Below are 26,016 nucleotides of genomic sequence, written 5' to 3' on the forward strand. Positions count from 1 at the left end.
TTGGATTGAACATAAAATTTGAATTTAAAAATAAATAAATAAACACACTCATTTGATAATACATAGAAATTCATCCCAAAAGAACATACACTAAAATATATACAAATACAAAGATGAGAATGGCTTCCTTCTCATCTAAATTTCACCCTTCTTACTATTCACAGATTCTAATCTAACTCCGTTACCTGCAACCACGAGATCATGGTCCGGTCTTGGCAATACCTGAAAAAAAAAACGAGTCAAAAGCTGGAATTAAGCTAAATTTTTCCGATCATTGGCTAGCTGGATTAATATTTCCACTCGGTTAGCATATTCTTCGTGGAACGTAGGACGGAACTATAATAAAAACCGAATCTTAATCTTCAACGCATTCCAAGTTAAGGCCAGTTGCTTCACATTCTGCAGTTGGCAAAAGTAGCTTGCTTGCTTTCATTTTCTTCGTATCTTGACTCGAACAAATCAAAATCCTTCGAACCATGTTACAAAATTCTCTGCAAGGAAAAAGTAAATCACAATAAATAATATGGTCAGACAAAAGAATTTCAAGAATCTGTTCGGTTATTTAAATATATATGTACTTACGGCCATGGATCATCGCCCACAAGCATCATGTCCCCTTCATCATCGGTGAAGACAATTTCCCATTTATTACGGGGTCGAAGCTCCCCCTTAATTTCAAACATTTCCTCGAGTTCGGTTATGAGATCATTGTATCCATTCAATGTGGTCAAATCAACTGCTCGGCCAACTGCAACGCCTTGCATTTGTACCTTTTTCGATGAATTTCATGCAAAAATAACAAATACTGATGTAAGTAATTGTAATTCGTAATACATTCAGATTCAGCTTTTTCCCATTATTTTCAATATATACCTTAGTGCGACTTCTCGAGGAATTGATTTGTCTGTTTTGAACCTCCTTTGATAATGTTTGTAACTGGTCTTGCTTTAGCTCCTTTGAAACACCAGATTTCTGGTCTGAATCACCCGAGCACAGAAAATCATTTGACACATCAACTGGTTTAAAAGGTGAATTATTGTCACAAAGGGTCACTACTGAAGGTCGTTTTAAGTCGAACCCGAATAATCGACACGAAGCAATAGTATCTGATTTTGTCCCTTCATTGTTGTGGCTATTACCCTGTTTTCCTGAGCTTGGAGCTGAAATGTTTGAAATAACAGACCAAGCTGAAGCACTTTTACTCTCGTCTGTTTCTTCAGCAGCAGCCATGTTCGGAGAAGCATTTATATGGAGAGAAAATTGTTGCCCTCCGTCTGAAGGAGCATCTGTTTGCTTATTAAGCGAATTAGTCGTATGGTTGCTCCTTTGTCCGTCAGAGACACGATTTATTTTATGGGAATCGTGAGTCAGATTCCATGCAGGTGATAAAGGCGAAGTCGTCATAGTTTCTACAAGATTTGAAAATAACAACAAACTAGGTCATTAATGTGCAAACAGAAGGAAAAAAAACATGAAAAAAAGAGAGGAAAAAAAATTTCAATCTAACCAGGAATTGGGATTTCAACAAGTGGTCGAGGCCTTTTATGCTTCATTGTGAGTGGCTGAATTGTATTAGTGGGGTTAGAGGCAACGAATGGTTCTATCTCCCAAGGAGAAACCCTTTCAGGTCTTTGAATGGATGCAGGTTCATCCCACTGAACCTGGGATTGTAAGAAAAACAAAGGGTGAGTTTAATTTTTCACTAATAAACGACAAACCGCGAGTGTCGGTAAAGATATACTCACTTTGAATGTTCTCCATTTAGAATCTTCCCAGTGAGGAGAAATATCCTCAACCCCGATTACTGTACCCGAAAACCTCCGCTCAGGAGAATCATCCCCTTCAAAACGCTTCTTGAATTTAATGCCGACCCCAAAATCATGGTCCAAAGCTTCTAGATACTTATTCAGGCCTATGATGAACTGACTTGTTCTGAAGAAAAAAAAAAGGCGAATTAAAAAAAATAGCTTGTGACAGAAAACATAGTTCAATCTGCAGAAGGAATTATATATCAGACCTTGGCTTGTAATAAACAACGAAAAGGGTCTGAGTTAAGACGGCATGAGAAGCAGTTGCAAGAACTCCCAAGTGCATGCTCTGACTTGAGATCACCGATGAAGGCATGGAGCTTTGTTGACGAGCATGTCGCCTCACACCAACACGTAATTCCCCTGTTTCTCCCCTAAAAGAGGGCGAAAAAAAGATGTAAATAATGATTAATTCGATTCAGAAAACAAAAATTCCAGTTAACATACGAGGAAATATATCATTAATGTGTGATCATCGTGTAGGGTGAAAGTACCTCAGAAATACAAAAGAATCCCCAGCAACTAATCTCTTCGAAGTAACAAATGTACTCCATCCCGTTGTAAGCAAATGCCTCCGAGGTTGACCTGTTCAGTTTAAATCAAATCAATATTTCAACTCACGCAAAATGGAAACACGATATTATCATTCTTCACTAAATTAATGCCTGTTCATTTACATCCATGGATCAACTCAATTCTACATCTACGACTTTCAAACGCCAATGAACATCTAGAAGGCGACAACAAGACATCACCTCTAAATATATGCTTAAAATGCCATTCAGTTCCATGTAGATCCTTGGCTATCAGTTCTTGTGTTGGTGTCTGCTGGTTCATATCCTGATTGGAGAGCATCGAAGGTCAACAAGCGAAGAAGGTGATCCGAAAAACACGGAAAAATATAGCAGATAGGATAAAATCGAGTATAACGAGGAAGTATTACCAATGGAGGAAGACATTCATTAGCATGTTTACGAAGGACAGAGAATCCACCGTGCGTGCTCGTGTCAGAGGCGGTCAAAACCTTGCAGAATGAGTGAACTGAAGGTCTAGGAGGCTCATCAGGAGAACTATCGGGACTTCTTGGCTCAGTTTGCTACAAACAGTTTTACCAAATGATAAGTAAACCGTTTTTTAAGGGTAACGATATTCACCAAAATAAAAGGCAACAGTAAATTATGTTCTTACATCTGCTTCCGGCATCAAAGTTATTTGTGCATAAACTTCATCAGTGTCTTGTTCAGCCTGGAAAGTGAAATTAGTCTTGAATCACTCAGCTATTTCAAAAGGTAATTAACGAAAAAAAAACAGGTTCGTAATTGCTAATTCGGGAGGAAAAACGAATGGTTTGCTTTTGGTATTTACTTATACCTAACAAATTAAGAACCATTCAAAATACCCAAATTGCCAGTACTTTTATCAATAAAAACAATTACCATTCTCAGAACAGAAAATCTATACCTGTAGCTTAATGTCGAAAACACGACAAAGGATCTTCGAGGGCAAATTGAACATCGGTATCCTCTGATTCAATTCCTGATTTGTAGATGCCTCCAACTGAAACATCAAGCAAAACCCAAGAGGAAATTCATAACAAAAATTCGAGAAAATAACTTAAAATTCAAGATAAATTCAACCTAAAATCCACAACAAAGATCTGAACATTTCAATAAACCAATAAAAAAAAGATCCACATACAGACATTACTCACTTGTTCCATGTGACCTTGTGGGAAATAGTAAACTCTTTCCCCAACCTTAGGAACATCAACCAAAGGACCTGCGCAAGCCTTCCATAGCTCCTCATACAATGAATCCTTCCCCCAACTACCTGAAAATTCACCAAAATAAACGGAAAACAAAATGAAAAATTGAACACTCATAACGAAAAATTGAAAAGGAACAAAACAAAAAATAAGGTCACACTGCAAATTTGACCTTCAGTTGAAACACTATTTGGCTGATGATGCTGCTGGGAAAATGAACACCTATTCGCCATAACTGCACTGCAACAATATTCACAACCTCCTCCTTTGGACAATTAATCTCGAAATCATCAATTAGAGCTTCTAAAATCAACAAATCGAGCTCCAGAGTATATCCACAGAAAAACCACCGCAAACGGCGGAGTGAATCCGTCGGCCGATCAGAACACCGCCGGAAAATTGGAAGACAGGGGAGAAGATGAGGGGGTAAATGAGAGAGAGAAACGGCGTCACGATATCCCGAGGAACAGCTAAATATACGCCTTGATTTGGTTGCTTTCTCTCTCTAGAACGGTGGTGCTGTGTGTGTGTGTGTGAGAGAGAGAGAGAGAGAGAGAGTGAAATTTTTTTGTATTGGTTTTCACAGAACGTGGTTTGGCTGTCTCCTTTTACACTGCACACGCACTGTGCGTGTGTGTGTGGTTAGCAGTGCCAGAGCCTAAGTAACTGCGGTTAGATCCTTAACTAGGGTTGGACGGCTCACGTGACGTCATTTCGTGGTGGTGGGTCAATTTTAATTACGAAAATTAAATAAATACTTCTGTTACGGTCAGTTGTTTTTTTTTATTTTTTTTTTATATATATATAAATATACTTGCGGACTATTGGGAAGCCTGCCTAAGATTTGACTTGATAGTAGCCTCTTAATTTTTTTTTGATAATAATTTTATCAAAATTATATATTTTACACTATATATATAATTTATATATATATAAGTTTAATAGTGTAAAATATTGAATAAACTGCTTTGATTTAAACTTAAAATCCTACATTAATTTTCTAATTACATTAGTAATTTTATTTAGGTCAATTATTGGTACTAGACATAAAAGAGATGTGGATCTCAATGATATGTTTTATAGTTAATCAAAGTTTCTATGAATTTGCATGTATACCCCCTCACGTAAATGTAATTAAAGTTTGGGTAAATTACGGCCACCCTTGAGGTATGGTTAAATTATAAAAAAAAAATCTCTTATTTGGATAATAACAACTGTCCCCCTCAACTATGAATTGTCTTACACGTCCACCATTGCGGTGTCAAATCTAGTGGAGTCTTCTAGTTTATGTGGAATATTCTCCAATTTGTACCGGTTTTGTCGCATTCGGGCTCCACATTTTGAAACAAGATGATCATAAAATGTGTCTGTTGACTTGTAAATATAAGATTGTGGTGCATCAGAAAGTGTATTCTTGCATACAACGAGTACAAACAAGAGAACATTCCACGGAATCTAGAAGATTATGTTGAATTTGACACCATAAGGGTGGACGTGTAAGAAGACTCATAGCTGAGGAAGGTGGTTGTAATTACACAAGATTGAGGGGCTTTCTCGTAATTTGACCATACCTCAGGGGGTGACCGTAATTTACCCTTACAGTTTCTATAAATTTGCATCTAAGGTCAATTACGAAAAATCTTCTATTGTTTGGGTAATTATAGTCACCCCTCAATTATATATTGTCTTACACGTCCACCCTTACGATGCTGAATGAGGACAATGCTTAATTAACGGGCGGTTATAATTACACAAACATGAGAGGTTTTTTCGTAATTTAACTTTACTTCAGGGGCGGTGGCCGTAATTTGCCTAAAATAAAATTAGTATATTCTAAAGAAAAAATAAAATAAAAGAAATAAGATTAGTAAATGTGGTTGTGGGCATGTGATTGGCTGTCTGCTCCGCAGCAGGCAACAGGGTTGGCTCCACTTCAACCCGGCAAAGAATTCTTCACCCAAATCTCCTTTTTATTTTCCCTATTTATATGCATCTTTAATTGGGGGTTTTTTTATCAGGAAAATTAATTATTTGACCCGCACCTTTCGCCTTTATTACAAGTACTGCCACTTGTGGGGCCACCACCAACACATGGTGGGGAGGAGCGTTCCGGTACGGAACCTGGTTTCGGTGTGGGCTCAGCTGATTCAGAATCGAGTGGTCCTGGTGGCAGTACATGTCATCAGATCGTTCCACGTGGCATCAGATGACGAAGTCGTTCTTGTCATTGTGTCTGCAGTGGTCGGCTGGGGACCACACCCACCTTCCATGTTGTACGATGCCACACACGTGAATTTGACTCGCCCACAATTTTATCTGGAGTAATAAATTAGGTCATATTTTGGTACTACTATTTATTTCTTAAAAATAAAAATAAAAATAAAAATAAAGGACAAGCAAATTAAATTATTTAATTTTTCTTATAAATTTGGACCTATTATTTCAAGAATATACTTTTGTATCTAATTTTTATCCTATTGTATTGCGAAAAACCCGATAAAATGCAATTAAAAAGATATTCATAATGTAAAATATTTATTAAAAAAAATATATTTTTTATCCTAACATACTAGTAAATTGTGTGTGAATATTTTAATTGATTGGATTGATTTAATTATTTAAGATAGAGACATAACTTTTTAATTAATCACTATAATTGTTGCTACATTCATTGTATCAATTACTATTTTCTCATAATTAATCCAAATATAGATAAAGACTAATACACCCCACTTGCACAAAATTCAATAGTTTATTGGATCTTACTCCATTTTTTCTTGAGGACTTGTTGGAGATTATTCCAATCTTTCCAATAATTGACCTTTCCTTTTTTTTTCACTCTTACTTACTAATTTTGCTCATAATTGACTAGGTTTAGTTAATGTTAATGAATTCTTAGATTATTTTATGAAATAATATGCAATTATTGTAGTTTAACTAGGACCCATTGAATTGATCGAGGGTGGCATGATTCATGATATCAATTGGCCTTCTCTTGCACCAAAATGTGAAATTAATCGGGCCTAGAGCCCCATCTCCTGGCCCAATATATTTTTTTATGGAAAAATATAAATTATAGTGACTTAACGATTTATTATGGTAATGATTCATTGGAATCGAAATTCTCATACTGCTGTTGCCAGTGGAAAATTCTAGAATCTTGCAACAATGTACCACCCCGAAATCAGTCAAGTAATACATGTGCGGGCTATCAATAGTAAATAATTATAGTTACCTACGTTAAATATTGAATGCTTAAGTGTTTTATTACTAATCTTGTTTTAATGGCATATACATTTTTTTTAAATAAAAAAATGGTAGCTGTTGAATCGTCACTTTATTTAATTAAGTTGTTAGTGATATGAATCGTCGTATCTGATTTTCTCATTTTTCAGAATACGTGTCTCACTTATTATTGTTTCACAATTCATCATTCGTTTACATATAATTATAGAAATGGAAAAAAAAGGAAAACATTGAACGAGACAGATGGATGAAGGTTATAATTAAGACATCACCAAAACTATTGTTCATGTTCTATTTTGTAATGTTGTGATGATTTGAACTATGAAATTTTGAAAGAAATTAAATGGAAAGTCAATAATTCAATGGCATGGTTTGACTGCACAAGAAATTTGAGTATTATTCAATATTTTATTTCGTTTTTCCACTTAATTTATATAAAATTTAGGATAAATTACACTTACACTCCTGAGATATGTTAAAATAACTTTAAGATCCTTATATTATCGGTAATTACAATCACCCCTGAAACATTGTTAGAAAATGTAACAGGGGATAATGCATTAGATACGTGATTCCGATAGATTTCTTAACGAACTATTACTTTCAGAAAATAATATACATGGTCAGGCTATGCCTTGGACTTTGTTTTAGTAGTAATAGTTTTTGTTAATTGTTGATTTTTTCTTCAAAATAAAACAATAAAAATAAAAGGGAGTGATTAATTATTACTTTAGTCCTAAACTTTAATTTTAATAATGAAGACAACTTTGCATCTCTTGTAATTAAGCAACTCTTTTGCCTGTCCCCTTTTAAGGATATTAATTAAACAATATATGCCAACCCCAACACCTTGTTGGTTACATCTTTATGAGTTGATTATTTGTTTTTCTTTTTCAAGACTATTTAATAAATTAATTATGACATCATCGCATTTGGATTAGGGAAAAAATGAAAATTTTGAAAGTACAAAAGAGTTATTTGCACAAAGTTCAAACTACAGGGATATCATGTGCTAATATTGAAAGTACAAGATGGGCATATGCACAAAATTCAAACAACAGGGAGTTAAGTGCTAATTATCCAATAAATAATTACGAGTGTGAATTTTGTCACCACGAAAATGGGAAAATAGTGAAAATATAGTAGAACCTCGATAAATTAATATTTCGCTTAAATAATAATTTCTTCTAGTCTCGAGTCGGTGTAAATATACTATATTATTAGTTTGATAATTTAATATTTCACTAAATTGATAAAATTTTTGCTAGACCCGACTGCATTAGTTTATAGAGATTTAACTGTAATATAGATGAGTTACTTTTTGTGCGTGTTATCAAAATAATTAAAGGAGATTCTTATCTAATAATTAATCAAATTAGCCAAAGAGAATTAGTTCGTGTGCGTGTGTATACTTTTCCATGTTGAAACTAACCAAAGAGAGCAAACGAGTGACTCGTTTGACACTCACAAAATATAAAATAAAATAAAATAAAATATGTGACTGTTTGATATTCAAAATAAAATAAAAAAAATTTGACACAAATGTCCTTCAATTGAACAGATTCATGGCAATTCCGATGAAAAATACGCCGAAAATTACAATTTGAGGCAAAGTGCAACTGCAACAAAATATTAAAAGGGGAGAATCTCTTTTTCGAATTTGTAGGGGGCAAAAGTGCAAAAAGTGAAAATTTCTAGGGAGCGAAGTGCATTTTGTCCTAACATTTAAAAGACCATTAATGTGTATTTAGATTAGATAAGAATGATTTATTGAGTCCATGTCAGCAAAATTGTTTTTAGTTCTTAATATATTTTGTGGGCATTCGGTAGAGTTAATTTTTAATTATTAATTAATAAAATATTATGGGATTAGCAATTTAGCATCACTAATTAAAGATTTAAACCAACTTTTTTTTAGCTTTTTGAGTGTACAAGGAAACCAATTACATTAAGGTTATGTGGCCGTCTGTCTGTCTAATTAGTAGTAATTAGGGAAACAGCTAATTAACTATGCTAAACTGCTAAAGAACTTTAATTAATTAATTTAATTATTTAATTATGCACAATTTTAAATAACTACGACCCTTGGAACCTGTCAAGAGTTGTATTTTTTTTTAAATTAATTATTAAATACAACTACAATAAAATGAAAGAAAAAGTATATATGTATTATTGTTTAAAAAATAATAATATTCGAGAACTTTTAGTATTTGTTTTTTAAATAATAAATCCAGACAGAATATAAGTCAAGAATCTATATTGACGTCACAATATATTGACAAACATGGAATCTTTGATAAGTTGTGAGTTATGAGAGGATTATTTGTTTTGACCACAATTTTTAATTAATATTTTTTTTTTTAGAAATGGAATTTTTACTGATCAAATCGAAATTAGCACTTATTTGAACAAATAAAAATTTTAATATAAAAAAATTAATTGCAATTCATTACAAATTTTCTACTGATAAAGAAAGAAAGACCGTAAAGAAAAAATGCATTTCAAGATCAAAAAGTTTCGGGTTAAAATCGAGAGAAATGATTTTTTAATTCACATATAGTATAAAAGATATAAAAATATTGCCATTCACAATTTTATGATGAAATAAGATTTTTCATAATTATTTTGATATTTTCTAAAACTAAAAGTGAACATAAAATCAAAATCATTTGTATATTCCAATTTCGATCTAAAACAAAACTAAAAAAAAAAAAAAAAATCAGAATTCAGAATTTTTTAAGTTTAAAATGAAAATATTTTTATCAAAAAAAAAAAAAATCAGATCAAAATCGACCAAAATCGGGAATTATATTCCAATTTTCGCTCCTACGCTTCGGTGTAAGAAAGATAAATAAATGCAATAATAATAAATATATGATTGTACCACCTATGTGGAGGCCAATTTGATGATCATGTTGAATATATTTATGAAATTTTGCAGTTCAGCCACTCTATTTCCTCCTTTTTGCAAATCCACCTCAGCCTTTTTTTTTTCCTTTCTCTCTTGAAAGTGGGGTGCCTACATAAATAGACCACTTAATTAGGTTAAACCAATGTGAGATTAGTACAATAATTAAACAGCAAATTGGGTCATAATCCATGTGATGACAATCATTAGATTACAATTATATATACATATTAAGTGGTGAAAGGAGTCACCCTACTTTAAATACCTGCGATTAATACATGAAAATAACAAAAAAATGTGTTCACATTGTAATAGTTCAAGAACTGATTTGTGAGTTTTGTTTATTTATTTATTTATTATTAATATATATAATATAAATAGGAACAATAATAGAAAAAATTAAAAAAATAAAATTTTCAAATTATAAACTAAAATTCCCCTAAATTTTATGTTTGGACCAATTAGATTTTTTTCATTTTTAAATATAACGTTAGCTTACCTACCAACATAAAAAAAAAACATTAAGTTGAAGGAAATTGGTTAATTAGTGATTTAATTATGAAAATTAAATATTGTTTATGAGTTTTACTTAGAATGTATACTATCAAAATTCCTCCAAGGCTACTATACAAAAAGATTCATCAAGTAGCATAGTTATTATCATTACTTAATACTAAATTTAAAGATTATTCAGATTCTTGAAGCATATTCCAATTTGACCAAGTCAACGCATCAATTTCTATATTTTTGCCCTTTTTCTTCCAATCTTGAAGGACACTAATTAAAGATGCATATTTAATTTCATCAATTTGACAATTATAAACCATAATTATTGCTTAATGAGTAATTAATCTCAAGTTAGCCATGTGAAATTACTGTTGTCACCACCATTTGCAGTGTGTATACATACATCTCCTATTTCCATGGCTCACCAACTTTAGTACCAACTCTTAAAAGTTTAGAATAATTTTTACAATTTAATTATACAATAATTACTTATCAATTTAAAACTTTGATGGGGTCAGTTCGGCACCATTGGGCCGAACTTCCCATAATCAAGATTAGTGGGCCAAAGCTCAATGAATGATCAGAACCGAGGTTGGCTGAAGCGTTTGCCAAAAAGAGAGCGTAGTTGTAAAGATGTCAGATATCTCGCGTTAGTAAAAGTTCATTAGCACATATATCAGTTCACAAGATCAGAAGTAGGTGGCGGGCTCGGAAACAGATGTTGTACGAAGAGGATTCGATAAACGACATAATACATTTGCATAGAGGGAGCTGCATCGTCAAGTTGAGTAGTGTATATTAGTATTAAAACAAAATGTTTGAGTAATATATTTAATTAATTAAGTTGATGATAACTGAAGCTGGCTATTTCATTTGTGGAGAAAAAGTGTGATTATATTTTATTTTCTTTTCTTTTCAAATTAAATTGGCTTTATATGCAAATAGGCTGAAACTTTTGGTAAAAGAAAGTGTGAATACAGAATATATATAAGTAGCCTGTTTTTTTTATATATATATATATATATATATATATATATATATTTGTGAACTATATATATATAATTGAAAGGGCAAATTGCACTTCACCCCCTAAAAAATGCACGTTTTGCACTTTCCCTCCTCAAAATACAAAAATGAGATTGTCCCCCTTTAAAATATACAACTCGGGGTACTTTACCCCAAATGTGTATATCCGGTTTAATTCTTGTCGGATTTGAGTAAATTGGAAGGATAATTTCATCTTTTAAGGCTGCAAATGTCATTTAACCTTCTTTCACCCTACATTACAATGATTACGAAGAACAAATAACAAATTTTGTCGAATTTGGAAGAAAATTTCATCTAATTTTGTAGCGTATTTCATCAATTCGGCAAGAGAATTTTGTTAATTTGGGAACCCTAAGTAACTCGAAAAGGAGGATTCTCAAGTGGAAGATGTAAAATGACATATACACCCTTCATTCGATGAGAATTAGACCGAAAATACATATTTGGGGCAAAATGCACCGAATTGTATATTTCAAAGGGGGACAGTCTCATTTTTGTATTTTGAGGGGGGGAAAGTGAAAAACATGCATTTTCTTAGGGGGTGAAGTACAATTTTCCCAAATTGAAATCTGAGAGTGATGATGACGACCCAAGTGACGTTTGCAGCTTGTATTATATAACATAGTATTCGTACTAAGATGCTTAAATTCATTATTTATTTGTAAATTATATTTTGCTTGTGTCACAAAACGGTGACGAAAAGCAAAATATTTATGCTTTAATAATTTGCCTTTCTCTCTGTAAAATAAAATAAAATATTATTGCAATGAAAAGAAACATTTTAATTATTACAATAATCTTATTCATTGAATCGATTACGAATGTACGTGCTCTTATCATCGGTTGCATGTACGATTTTACCCGGAAAAAAAATGGCCTCGAGGAAATTTCTTCTCGTTCTTCGTCATATAAATCTTGAAACTTGCATTCGAAGAAAATATATAATTACGGCTTAAATGGTGCGAAGACGACCACGGAGTTGTGCCCACCGAATCCAAACGAGTTAGATATCGCTGCAAATTTTTTTATTTATAAATTAGATTAATATAAGCTGTATAATCCAATATAATTATGCATTTATATTTTTACATATTTTTACGGATGAAGAAACCGGGGAAGATGACGTACCGACGTTTATCTCGTGCTGTTTCTTTACGTTCGGGACGGTGTCGATATCGACATCGGTTTCCAAGTCCTGGAAATTAAAAAATAAAAAAAATTGAAAAATTAGGACATTGATTACATAAGAATAACATTTGTCATATGTAATAAAATTGTGTTTTGGATATGTTTACATATTGATTGATTGTTGGATGTAACCAGCCAGTGTTGATTGCTTTTATCGTAGCTATCGCTTCGAGCCCACCGGCCGCTCCGAGTCCGTGTCCGATCATCGACTAAATTTGAAAAAGAAAAAAAAAACACATTCTTTTATTGCATTCAGCACCTCTATATTTAGTTTAATTGCTAAAAAACTCTATCCATTATAAATATTAGCAAACATACCCTTGTGATGCAATTTTAAGTTAAGTTAGGGGGGTGTGAGCTAAAACAAATGCATCATATAGGGATTTTGCTAATATTTATAACACGGGAAGTTTTTGGAACAATTCGATAAAACGCATAAATTACTAAAATGCAATAAACTAATCGTATATATGTTACCTTGGTACCGTTCATCTTGATCTCGGAGGTATTTTTGAAGACTTTCTTGATGGCATTAACCTCGGCCAAATCTCCGGCAAGCGTTGATGTGGCATGAGCATTTACGTAGTTGACCTGTTGATTTAGCAAATATTTTTTCGAATCGTAATAATAACCTCATAAGTTTGTATTAAATCGAGCCTTGATTAATCGAACACAAAAAGCAACCTCTTCGGGGGAGACCCCCGCATCTTCTAAACTCTTGAGAATGCAAGAGGAAACTCCGAGCCCGTCGGAACGAGGATCCGTCATGTGATGAGCGTCGCACGTCGTTGCACCTCCCAAGTACTCTGCAACGATGTTCGCTCCTCTTTTCATGGCGTGCTCTAAGCTTTCCATAATCTACATGCATTTCATATTCATATTAATTGGGGCGAAATCAGATGGATCAGATCGGAATTAACACTTTCAGAAGACACAAAATTCATTTTCCTTGGAAGTGAAAATTTTCATTCCGGTTCCGTTAAAAGAAATGGGAAAAAAAACGGAAATAGGAAATAGGAAATTCGGAAATTGAAATTTAAAAGCTTGTTCCAAAATTTGAAATTCTAATGATCGGAATTGGCGGAATTAAAAAAATTCTAGTTTTTAGTAAGCTCAAATATAAAATAGATAATAACATCGATACTATAACTGTAGTATGAAGGGAAAAAAATGGTTTTTTTTTTTTTTTTTTTCCGTAAATAAAATCAAATCGGAAATCGCAATCTAATATAAACTCCAATTCCAATCCAAAAATCGGAATTTTCAGAATTCAGAATGAGAAATATTTGTTCCAAAATCGGAAAATTTCACATCGAAATCGGCGATAATTGGAAACTTTGTTCCAATTTCCACCTCGAATAATAACAAACTCATGTCTAATGTACTTCAAATTCGTAGCTTTGTTTAAACCGAATCCGTATCTTTTAAATCCAAATGCAACCTATATATATATCACGTACCAATACACCGGCGCCTTCACCGATAACAAAACCGTCCCGATTTTTATCCCATGGCCTCGACGCCTTTTGAGGTTCGTCGTTTCTTTGAGACAAAGCTCTGCAAGCTATAAAACCGCCGACTCCGGTGGCGGTGACCGCCGCCTCGGTGCCACCGGCCACCATAATATCGGCATCGCCCCTTCGAATGTGATTGGCCGCAGAGGAGAAGCAGTAATTTGCGGTGGCGCAAGCGGTTGAGATGGAGTAGTTGGGCCCCATTAAGCCGGTGTCGATTGCTAGAAGAGCGGACCCCATGTTGGTGATCGAATAAGGGATGAAAAAGGGACTCATTTTTTTGTAGCCCTTTTGTATTAGGGCTTCGACTCCGTTGCTAAACGATGTAATGCCTCCCATTCCGGATCCTACCAACACTCCGATTCTCGTTTTGTCCATCTGCATGAAATTAAAATATTCACTTTTTTATCCCCACGTGTTTATGAAGCCAATGCAGTCGAGCTAAGTGAATGATCGTTCAAGTTTGTTTGAATTTTTTTCGAATTTTGGAAATTTTATATTTGAGATTGGTTTGAATGTTAGTGGAAGAACTGCGTTTTGAACTCGAAAAACTTCAATTTTTAACGGTTTGTTATTAATTTTTTTACTAATTGCGTCAAGCTTCGGATAAAAAAAATTCATATATAATCGAACAAAAGTATTATTTTGAAATTTGTTCTTAATTGGGGTGGAAATCGGACGAACCGGCTTGTAATTGCCACTTTTCGATTTTCTTTTTGAATTTTTCTCCAAGTGAAAAAGGTAAATTCCAGTACCGTTTAAACAAATCAGAAAAATCGAAAATCAAAATTTCAAAAAAAATTGGAATGGTAAGACTTTTTCCAAAATCGAAAAATTTCGGACCTGATCATTTTTGGGAAAATGAGAACTCGCTGAATTATTTTTGAAAAAAATAAATCGAAAATCAAAATGAAAAATATTGTTCCAAAATGCTTACGGTATCAAGAACTTCTTTGCCAAGACTAGCATCATCGAGTGCTCGTCTACCCGCAACCAAACAATATCTCCAACAATCATCTAAGCGGCGATCGTTTTTGCCATCAATGTAGCCCTTCGAAGTGAAATCACGAATCTGCCCTCCGAACCTCACGGAATATTCCGAAGCATCAAATCTATCTATAGGTGTGATTCCACTTACTCCGTCGAGCAATTTATTGTAGAATGTGTCAATGTCGTTGCCAAAAACCGAAACTAGGCCCATTCCTGTTATGACTATCCTTTTCTTCGGATCGGTTTCTCTCTTTGGAGACGAAATTGTCTGAGAAGCCATCGTCTTTACTCCTCTGCATTTTGCTGCAGAGGACAAAAGATTATGTAATTTAAACTAAATTAAAAAAAAAATTGCACCTCCCGGTACAAATTTGTACCGAGAGGTGCAATTTTTTTTTAATAAAAACAACAAATTGTCGTTTCTCTAACATAGGATTTTTTCTACAGTTCGAGATTATATACAGGTACTAATTGTAGTTTAGTCAAAAAATAAAATAAAAGGGATGATCATGAATAAAATATGTAGCACACATGAATCATACGAAGATCATTCCTCAAGTTTGAACTAATTCCATATTTGGTCCCTTATATTCACAAAAAAATACATTTGATCCTTCATGTTTCAAAATTATATACTTTTAGTGGTTTCTGTCAATTTTCCGTTAGTACTAACGGTATCAAGCATTGACATCACTGGCTTAACTGACGGACTAACAGTAAATTGACGGAAATGACATAAAGTGTTAAATTATTGAAATATAATGGACCAAATGTAATTTTTTTTTTTTTGTGAACATGAGGACCAAATTTGTATGTGGTCCAAACTTGAGGCGTTAAATCTATAATTTTCCGAAAGATGAAAATTACCCTTAGCATGAAACTTAGGTGGGCCCACTTGCAAAGTTTCAACTGCTTTGAGCCCATTGTACTGAAACATCGATTCTTTGCTCTGCTTCAATTTCAAACCTGAAGAAGAAGAAGAAACACAACCAATACCTGCCATTTTTTTTTCTTTTTCAGAAATTAAAAATACTAAAAATTCACTAACTCAACTTATGATTTTATTTAGTTTTATAAGAAAATGGAAGGAGTTAACAAAGAGAGTTTCTTTTTCTTTTTCTTTTTATATATATATATATATTTTTTTTTTTTTTTTTTTTTAGTTGGAGGGTCCGCCTATGGTATTTTGAACCAACAGCATTTTTCATTACAGAACAAATGGGACGATGAATGCAAGTGTTTTTACATAAGTACTAAACAATAGTGCAGCTAATCAATTTTGGTTTTCTTTAATTGCAAAAACCGAGATTTTTCGGTCCACTATTGGGGTAGTAGACATAGACGACGGATGTGGCTATATTCGGCCATATGAGAGAGATAAATGTGGAAAATCTGTAACACGACATGCACCAGGGAGATGCTCGCTTACGCAGGGGCGGAACTATGTGGGGCCGGGGGGCTCCCGCCAGAAAAAAATTATCACCTATTTTCTATTATTTTTTTACCGCATTTTGGTATTTATCTATTAATTTATAGACTTTGGCGTCCCCCCTCCCAAGATTTAAAATTTGTACACTTTTAGCCCATACAAAATATTTTTTTCCTTCTCTTTATTCACCCCATAAAATACTTTTTTATTTGCGCTTGAGTTTTTCCTTATTTGTGCTTTTCTCACTTCGAGTCGGCCGATTCCATTTCTTCATTTCGTAATTGCAAAAACCGAGATTTTTCGGTCTTGGTGGGGTAGACATAGACGGCGGACGTGACTAAATTCGGCCGTATGTGAGAGATAAATGTGGAAAATCTGCAACACGACATGGACCAGCAGGGAGATGCCCGCTTACGCAGGGGCGGAACCATGTGGGGCCTAGGGGGGCTCCCGCCCCTGCAGAAAAAAACTTAATAAGCTATTTCCTATATCTACTGATTATAGAATTTGTCCCCACAAGATTTAAAATTTGCACACTTTTAGCCAATATAAAATATTTTTTTCCTTCTATTTACTCACACCCCACATTTTGGCCCCCTAACTAAACGCCCTGGGTTCGGCCCTGCGCTTACGGCATAACCAAGAGCGACCTCACCATCGGGCTCCATCCATGGAATTGACCCTAATTGCAAAGAGCTAGATAGCCCGCCCTTAACAAACAAGTACAACTCGTAGTAGTCAGACCACTCTCACATGTGATCTGATCAAAGATAGAATGGAAAACCCACCACCCCTTCCCTACGACGTGTATATATAATTATATATATATAGTTATGGGGACAAGGAAAGGGCGAGACTCCAAGATATTACTAATACACACATTCTAATTATGTTTCTCTATATACACTTATATTGTTTCTCCACGTTTACGATTAACTTGACTGTCGGATTGCTAACGTTGAGAAACCCTCCCCGACACTCCTTTTTGGTGGTCACGCGAAGCGCGTGCACTTCTCCTTATCTGGGCTTTTCTCACTTCAAGCCGGTCTACTCCACTTCTTCAATTCGTGATCGAGCCATTTAAGCTACGTCGCCACCCGTATTTATACTGATCTAAGAATAAAAATAAAAGAACAAAGAAATTGGGCCGAGTGTTCATTTATGGAATGAACAAATATATGTTAGTTGGGCCTGTTACTGGATCGGGCCTATGGTCTTCTTGAATCTTAAATGAACTTTATTTCAAGACTAAATGATATAATGGGCAAATATAGTCTATGATTTATATTTTTGATTTATATTTTCAAATTGCATTTGAAAATATAATTTGATCGAATCAATTTAAATTTCAAAAAAATAAATTTATTTAGCTTGTTTGAAATTGGTTATTTTTTGACACATGTACCATCAATTTTTCAAGTCAAACTTGTGCTTGTTCAACTCTATTTAAATTTCAGTTGAATTTTGAAAGTTGTTTTTGAGTTGAGGTTTGATAATAATCAATCGAGTCTAGCTCGAGCGAGCTTTAGTCGCACTCATCACATAGCTCGAGGCTCGACCTCAAATTCAGGTCAAGCTTCGAGTATAATTCTTATCTAATGAAAATATGCATTCATGCATTGTTAGTATCGTTATTTTAATAAACCAATATCGAACAAATATTATGGATCGACTGAAATCACGTAAGTTTGATTTATTAAAATAATCCATAATTTATTATATTTTTGACCGGTCAATGCACAAAGTTTTGAGTATGAAATCCTTGTTGTGACTAGGTCTTGAGATGATCGGACACTAGGTAGGATATTCTCTTATCCTCTATTTGAATGATTATTCTAAATATTTAAGAAAACCATTTTTAAATTGGTGTTAATTGAATATAATTAACATGTCACGCGAAAAGAATTTTTTTTTATGTACACCCGATGAATGTCAGACTGGGTAGATTTTTTACTGATGATCTACACCCACCAATATGGGTGTGTGTAATTTGTGGCCTTCAAAAAATGTTTTTTTTTTAATTAGTGTGTAATTTGATATAAATTTCTTAGATAATGTTTTTAATTAGTTGGAAAGAATATATTTCACATGCCAAGTTTGGTTATTTGTTAGATGACCTACTTTTGATGCTTTCCAAGTCAATACTGCACCACAAATTTGAGACAAAATTACCTTAATTTTTAGTATATTTCTCTCATTTTGGGACATCTTTTGATTGGTCGGGAGTTGTTCAACCTTTTATCTTGACTTGTTCAAGACATTCATCGATTTCTCGGCGCGAATTCCGACAGTCCCTAACGTTAGGTTTATTTACAAAACCCCCTTCAATTTGACGCTCTTTTGTTGGTGGTGAATATAAGAAATTTAAAAACTGCAAGGAACTGAATATAATTTCTTAAAAGAAGGATATTTTTTTTAGGGACTTGCTTTTTACGGTTTGAAAATTGCTATTTACGGTTCAAAACACTAATTGAATGCCCAGGGCCGGCGTGTGCACCTTAATTGAACACCCAAGACGGGCGCCCAGGGCGTGTACTAACGCCCAAACCGGGCGTTCATACACGCCATGGGCGCCCGTCTTGGGCGTTCTACCATGTTTTTGCGACATCGACCTACCCAATGCATATTACACATATATGAGTCGAAATTACCTCAAAAAACCGAAACACATCCCTTCTTCAAGCTTGATTTTGAATTTTCAATTTTTTTTTGCTATTTGCAGTTTGGGGTGTTTTGGTGTTTTTTGGGAGGTTTTGGGGTTTTAGAGAGATAAATGATTTTTGTTATGAACTGTAAATAGCAATTTTCAAACCGTAAAAAGCATTTCACTTTTTTTACGTAATTACACTTTACCTCAGTGAAGTGGTTGTAATTACACTTTGTTTTGGTCAATTTCTTCCAAGTATATGTCGTATGAAGAAGTTGAAGCCCGTCATACTGGAGCAAGAGGAATTAAAATTGTTTTACCGATACTTTTTAGATCGAACATTTCCCATACAATTAAATGATAAATGTAACCTGGTTTTCATTTCTCATATCTAATTATACACGTGTATCTATTCGAGACATATTTTTCACGCATCCATATATTTGTGTGTGTGTGAGTGTAGGGATGTTCACTCAGCCGGCAAACCAACCAAACCGGAAATGCGATTAGATATTCAGTAATATTTTTTGAAATATTTAAATAAATATGTGATTTTGTTAATTTTATTTTAAATTCTTTAAGATTATAACAAATTATAAAATACTTTTAGATTGACATTTTTTCCAATTATAAAAAATTAGTCTCTATTGATAATTAATTTTCATTTTTATGGCTGATTATTGAAATTTGAATCTCAAAATCCAAGAATTACATTTTTTAAAATATTCAAATATATGTTTGGTTTTACCGGTACCCTAAGCGAAAAACAAAATTAATTCGATTAAAAACCATGACAGGGCTGAATAGTTCGACACAACAAACAATACAAATTTTTAAAGTATCGAAATTTCAGTATACCGAAATACCGGTACACCGTACACTCTATACGAGTGTAAGATGAAGTCGAATATAGGTGTGTGATCTACAACACACAAATAAAGATCCCAATGGCATATTCCAAGTTCCAACATATTCAATTTGTTGGACAATTATATCCTTTGGACTAGGTCAAGCAGTTGTTTCGTTTATGATAATAATTAATATAATTTAATAACAACCCCAAATGGGCCCAAGAATAAGAGCCCATTCCAAAAGCCCCACCCCTCGCACGTGGCAACTACTAGAAGACACGTGTAGCACCGAAGCAAAAAAATTTCTAGTTGACTGTGTGAACACATCAAATTTCTTAAGAAACTACTAGATAACTATGACCTTCTAGAGATCTTTACCAATAAATAATAAATAGAAAAATCTCCAAAAAAGAAAAAAAGGAAAAATAAACTTTGAATTCATAATATAACATTATTAAATTAAGATTAAATTACGGAGCTCACTTTTTGTATAATTACAACCACTTCTCAACTCTGAATTTTAGTACACATCCATCCTTATGGTGTCGAATGATGGTGTCTAATTCAACAGAATTTTATATATTCCGTTGAATGTTTTCTAGTTTGTACTCGTTTTGTGCAAAAATGCAGTTTTTGATGTACCACAATCTGTATTTAGTATTTGTAAAGACAAATCTTATGATCATCTTGTTTCATAATGTGGAGCTTAAATAAGGTAAAACAATTTACATACTGGAGAATATTCCTCATAATCTAGAAGATTTCACTAAATTTACAGTGCAAATGTGAATACGTAAGAAGATTCATAGTTGAGGGAAGTAATCGTAATTACTCAAATATATATAACTTTTTTTCGTAATTTGACCTTATTTGATAGTTAACCGTAATTTGCTCCATAAATATAAGTGAATGGATTTTCTAAACACAATTTTAAAAAGTTAAATCTAACTTTGATATTGTGAGCACAAAAGTTTCCAATTACTATTTCACCTAAAAGCATAACTTTATTTTTCTAAAAAATCATATAAACAATCAACTTTGCAGAAAAAAATTACACAAATTTACACCATAAATTAACATAATAAATCAACATAAAATTCAATTAAAATTTATATTTAATTAAAAAAAAAACACCCCCACTAATTCACTTCACTATATGCCGAAGTCCACGTCACCCCCATCTTTAAAAGCCGCGTTTTTCCCGTCACCACCACTCCTCCCACTCCCCCACCTAATTACTTACTTTAATTATTGACTCATTATTATTTCTCACCTTCTTCTTTTCCACTTTTGCCCTTCTCTCTCTCTAAAACCCCTCTCTCTCTCTCTCTCTCTCTCTACACTCCCAGTCTTCTTCCTTAGCATACAGTATAAGCATACTTTTTCCACTACCACCTTTGACAATTCTACACGCTATTACTCTCTCTCTCTCTCTCTTTCTCTGAAACTTCCTCTCCCCCCCATATATACCCACTCACCCCTTTCCCCAATTTTCCTTAATTCAATCCCATTTCACATTTTTCAATAACAAAAAAAAAAATCTCTTCTGTTTTCGATTTTGATTTTTTGCAGAAAAAAAAAATGGAGAACAACAACAATCAGTCGTCTTTCTGGCAATTCAGCGACAATCTCCGCCTCCAGACCAACAATTTAGCCAATTTATCACTCAACGATTCCATCTGGAGCACCAATTACGGATCCAAGCGCCCCGCCGAGGAGCGCCGCAACTTCGATTTCCGTAACGCCGGCGACGGCGGCTCCGCCGCCGTCGCCGCCTCGCCTTACGGCGGGGTCGGCGGCCCGGTGAACGATCTGAAGTCCGATTTCAACCTAGGGTTCAACAGCGATGTTTGGAAGGCTCCGATTAACGAGGGTTTCGGCGGTGGGGTGAATTACACCGGGTTAGGGTTGAACGGCGGGTTTAACAAGGGGGTTTACTCTGCTCCTGCTTACAGCTTCAACAGTTACAGTAAGGGTAAGGGTTTTGCTAACAACAACAACGTGGTGGTGAACGGGAGGGTGAACAAGGGCGGTAAGAACGAGGAGGAGCACGGGGGTAAAACGGGAAAGAAGAATAAATCGAACAAGGAGAGTAATGGAAACGGTGAAAACAAGTCGTCGGTGGATAAGCGGTTCAAGACCCTCCCGCCGGCGGAATCTCTGCCGAGGAACGAGACCATCGGTGGTTATATTTTCGTCTGCAATAACGACACTATGTCGGAGAATCTCAAAAGGGAGCTCTTTGGTATGTGCTAAAGATTTGATTTTTATTTTCATTTCTGTAGTCATCTGTTATTGATTGATCTTGATTTAGGGTTGAGTATCTGTGAATGATATGATTTTGGGGAAAATTGATTCAAATTTTTGGTTGATTTTGTTTAGATTAATTTCCGAAAATGAATACCTAATAAGTAAATTGATTATTGAAAATGTGTGATTAGATTTTAAATAATATTCAAGACCATGGAATTCGAACAAATTATATTCGGGTGTTTTTGCCTTCGTGATATATTGTTTATAATTTAATCATACAATCTCATAATTCAGGTTTGCCGCCTCGTTATCGCGACTCCGTTCGAGCAATAACTCCCGGGTTGCCTCTCTTCCTCTACAACTACTCTACACATCAACTCCATGGAGTCTTTGAGGTTTGTGGCCTTTATTTAAATGTCTTAACTTGTTGTATCAATCAATGCAATAATAATTGCATCTCAATTATGCTTTCATAAGTCGAGGCTGATATATCGTTTATTGTTACAGGCTGCAAGTTTTGGTGGCACTAACATTGACCCCTCGGCTTGGGAGGACAAGAAAAACCCTGGCGAATCACGTTTTCCTGCTCAGGTATATTTCTTGTTTGGAATACATTGTAGTTTCCAAGGTTATTTGTTTTTCAACGAGACAAAAATCGACCAATATATTGGTTATGTGCAGGTTCGTGTAGTAACGAGGAAGATATGCGAGCCTTTGGAAGAGGATTCTTTCAGGCCAATTCTCCACCACTACGACGGTCCCAAGTTCCGTCTCGAACTGAACATACCCGAGGTAGCAATTCTTACAAAATAAATATTTATCGTATTAATATAAAAAAAAAAGTAAAGAAAAAATGCTCGTCTTTCGCGTTAGCTGACGTGATGTTTTGTGGTTTGGTTATCGTGGCAGGCGCTCTCTCTGTTGGATATATTTGCTGAGGACAAGTGATGTGTTGAGGTGGAGTTAATTTAAAGATGAATGAGAAATGGAAGAGTAATAGGGTTGTGTGGGTGTTTTTGTACATAATAAAGTTTATGAAATGTAGAGGAGTTTTTTTTGGTGGTGGAAGAAATAACAAGTGTAGTCACTCCTTGCAATTGTAATATGATGGCAGAGGATAAGCCCCAGCAGCATATACACAAACTCAACTCTATATAGTATATATAGATGATATACAAGTGTTTTTATTTGAATAAATTGCTTTGCAGAAATTGTTTTTTCTGTACAAGTTATGAATTCTTGTTTAAAACTTTATTAAATATCGTTTTTTTGAGAATATTTTTATACATATCACGACTTATGAGACGGTCAATAAATTTGTGCTGTGTTTTTCTGTCGACGGTGATTTGCATGATGTTTTTCGATAGCGGATTTATTGATTGAACAATATAATTAAAAGCTTCCTTTGTAGCATGGGTAATACTTGATGAAAATTTGCGTTCGACATAGTTCGCAGATTGCGCTGGAGCCCAAATGACATCCTGCGAGACCTCCTCTTCTTCGTACCGTCATAGTCCTTTTGGAATTACAATGAGGTTTACTTGATTATCCGAATCGTCATATTTCGAACCGAGTTCAGTACCATGTTTATGCATTTCCGTTCCTCTACAAGAAAAATCGAAGTGGAGCCGTTTGAATATTCATGACAAAGATTTACGAAACATGGGCTGTGTTCGAGATTTTATTGGAAACCACAATTTAATAAATCCAAATTGGGTTCTGAATCAGATTTTTCATTCAAGAAACTGGTGGTGAAAACTTGACACTCAAATTCACCTCTAAACTCCACAAAAACATTACTTTGAATTAATCTTCAATAATAGTGGTCTGAAACAAGCAATAGCTAAAGATACTGTTATCAGAAACTGAAGCTTGTCTTTTCAGACAAGAACATAAGATTTAAAAATGTCTGTCTGTCTATTGCATTGCAACAAAAAAAAAAAATTCCATTGATCAAAAGTATATATCTAAATGCAACAGCAAAAGCAAATATCAAAACTCCCCAATATCTTCGAATATATCAAGAAGACATATGCATCTAAACACAAATACTATAAGGTAATAGAGAACAAAATTATACCCATAGGAGCTCCATAAGCGAAAACGAGACTCACCATGAATTTTTTATAGTTTTTCGCAACTATTATTGCAGCACTGGTTGTTTTTCCGACTAACACGAGCAGGCTTCTTCGAGTAACAAGAATTCCACCCCCCTCCATCTTGCGCATAGTAATCCATCGGATAATCCACCCCTTCTTGCACATCACCATTTCCATTACCACAACATTCTTCATTCCTCGTACTCTCCGAACTTCCATTACAACACCTCGATTTCCTCTGCCACCACCCATCCAAATCTCCAAGTGCAATCTCGGCCTCGAAAGCTGTCAACAATGGCTTCTTAAAAGCATCACCCCAATCAATAGACAACCTAGGGCACGCAATTTGAACCCAAGCATCAACCGCATCGCCAAAAAGCTCGATTTTTTTAGGCGATAATTCCGATATTAACACAACCATATAATCCAACCCTTTATCTTTCATTTTTTCTTCCAATCTCTTCATTATCATAGTATTGCCTTGCCTGCCTAAAGTACCCAACACGATTCCCCAAGTTTTCGCCCCCATAGCTCTCTCGATTGCCTTCCTTCTATCCCCCTTCATACCCTCGTGATCGTATTCCTCTAAGAAGAGTTTCCCCAAATAAGGATCGAATCGAAAAGCCCTAATTTCTGGATTGGCTATCATGAATGCTTCGAGATGGAATCTTCCGTCGGCCACGAAGATGATGACGTCGTCCTTCCCGGGGCAAGTTTGTAATTTCACGCTGGGGGCGGTGCAGCCGAGGACTTCACCGGCGGAGAGGGGTTTTGATTGGGGAATCAAAACCCTAAACCCTAGATTCTCGAGCTCGGGCTTGACGGCGCGGATGGCGTTGGAGAATTGAATTGTTCCGGCCATGACGAAGCTGTTGATTTGGTCGGGGGTGAAGTTGTGGTTCAGCTCGTGGAGGAGCTTGCGCGTGTTGATGGCGATCTCGACGAAGATGTAGAGCACGGGGATGGTGGTGGAGTCGATGGGGACGAGGCAGCTGTGGCCGAAGTGGACGAGGAGGTGCGCGTCGAGGGCACGCGCCGAGAGGTCGTCGACGCAGCACGCGCCGTAGGTGACGTCGCCGAGGACGAAGCAGTGGGTGACGGCGGCGAAGGTGGTCAGGATGTCGGAGATGACGAGGGAGTACATCAGGAGTCCCTCGGGGAACTGGAGCGCCACGCGCGTGGCGTTCGTGGACCGCGCGCGCCAGATTATTTTGTGGATCTCGAAGCTGTAGTTCGCCGGGAGGAGGGAGATGGCGGCGTTCAGCGCGGCGTCGTTGAGGATTGAGTCTGGGATTTGGTTCTTCACGAATCGCTTCGGCCGGGGCTTTGACGGCGGCGGTGGCTGCTGCTGCTGCTGTACGAGAAGGTCGGAGGAGGGTTTGACGGTTGTTTCCGCCATTACTGTGCGAGAAAACACGTTCTGGTGCGTGTCTGTAATTTACTTCAATTTGGGGGCTATAAGCCCATTTGTATATAAATAGTCAAATTTTTTTAAATTACAAAAAGAGAAAAAATAAAGGCCCTTTTGAAATTGAGTAAATATCACTTAGCCCCCAATAATTTGAACGTTTTGCACATAACCCCTTATACTTTCAATATAACACAACCTAACGACATCCCTCGTCACCAGGACCCTATCCCCTAGCTCGACATGTTTGATGGACAATGTAAATCATAGTGACTCAACAACCCGTTAAAGTACGTATCATATTGGAGTTAAAATTCCGACTATCAGTACTCGATGGTAAAACCATATACCAATTT

At 35.2% G+C, this 26,016-nt stretch overlaps 4 protein-coding genes across 4 annotated transcripts; 1 reads left to right on the forward strand and 3 right to left on the reverse strand.

Moving 5' to 3' along the window:
* Positions 1–4,207, reverse strand: ARF9 (auxin response factor 9). Its single transcript, XM_012998735.2, has 13 exons — positions 3,746–4,207; positions 3,520–3,638; positions 3,270–3,365; positions 2,997–3,053; positions 2,752–2,904; positions 2,564–2,648; positions 2,303–2,393; positions 2,018–2,182; positions 1,746–1,932; positions 1,508–1,661; positions 874–1,409; positions 583–770; positions 1–491 (listed from the first exon to the last, which is right to left on the reverse strand). The coding sequence occupies exons 1-13, from the start codon at positions 3,804–3,806 to the stop codon at positions 356–358; spliced, it is 2,028 nt and encodes a 675-aa protein (XP_012854189.2). The 5' UTR covers positions 3,807–4,207; the 3' UTR covers positions 1–355.
* A 7,835-nt stretch (positions 4,208–12,042) lies between these two features.
* Positions 12,043–16,004, reverse strand: LOC105973614 (3-oxoacyl-[acyl-carrier-protein] synthase I, chloroplastic). The gene is made up of 8 exons (XM_088817307.1): positions 15,841–16,004; positions 14,921–15,276; positions 13,930–14,361; positions 13,154–13,327; positions 12,947–13,060; positions 12,577–12,678; positions 12,410–12,476; positions 12,043–12,294 (listed from the first exon to the last, which is right to left on the reverse strand). The coding sequence occupies exons 1-8, from the start codon at positions 15,974–15,976 to the stop codon at positions 12,227–12,229; spliced, it is 1,449 nt and encodes a 482-aa protein (XP_088673433.1). The 5' UTR covers positions 15,977–16,004; the 3' UTR covers positions 12,043–12,226.
* A 5,146-nt stretch (positions 16,005–21,150) lies between these two features.
* LOC105973615 (DCD (Development and Cell Death) domain protein) lies at positions 21,151–23,429 on the forward strand. Its single transcript, XM_088817240.1, has 5 exons — positions 21,151–22,145; positions 22,448–22,548; positions 22,661–22,744; positions 22,835–22,945; positions 23,063–23,429. Exons 1-5 carry the CDS (start codon positions 21,482–21,484, stop codon positions 23,099–23,101), a joined length of 999 nt encoding a protein of 332 aa, XP_088673366.1. The 5' UTR covers positions 21,151–21,481; the 3' UTR covers positions 23,102–23,429.
* A 649-nt stretch (positions 23,430–24,078) lies between these two features.
* Positions 24,079–25,715, reverse strand: LOC105973704 (diphthamide synthesis DPH2 family protein). The gene has a single exon (XM_012998736.2). The coding sequence runs from the start codon at positions 25,649–25,651 to the stop codon at positions 24,278–24,280; it is 1,374 nt and encodes a 457-aa protein (XP_012854190.2). The 5' UTR covers positions 25,652–25,715; the 3' UTR covers positions 24,079–24,277.
* Positions 25,716–26,016: the final 301 nt, after the last annotated feature.

Source organism: Erythranthe guttata, chromosome 1 (genome assembly GCF_056151865.1).
Source record: "Erythranthe guttata isolate IM_541 chromosome 1, IM_541, whole genome shotgun sequence".
In the NCBI taxonomy this organism is placed as follows: Eukaryota; Viridiplantae; Streptophyta; class Magnoliopsida; order Lamiales; family Phrymaceae; genus Erythranthe; species Erythranthe guttata.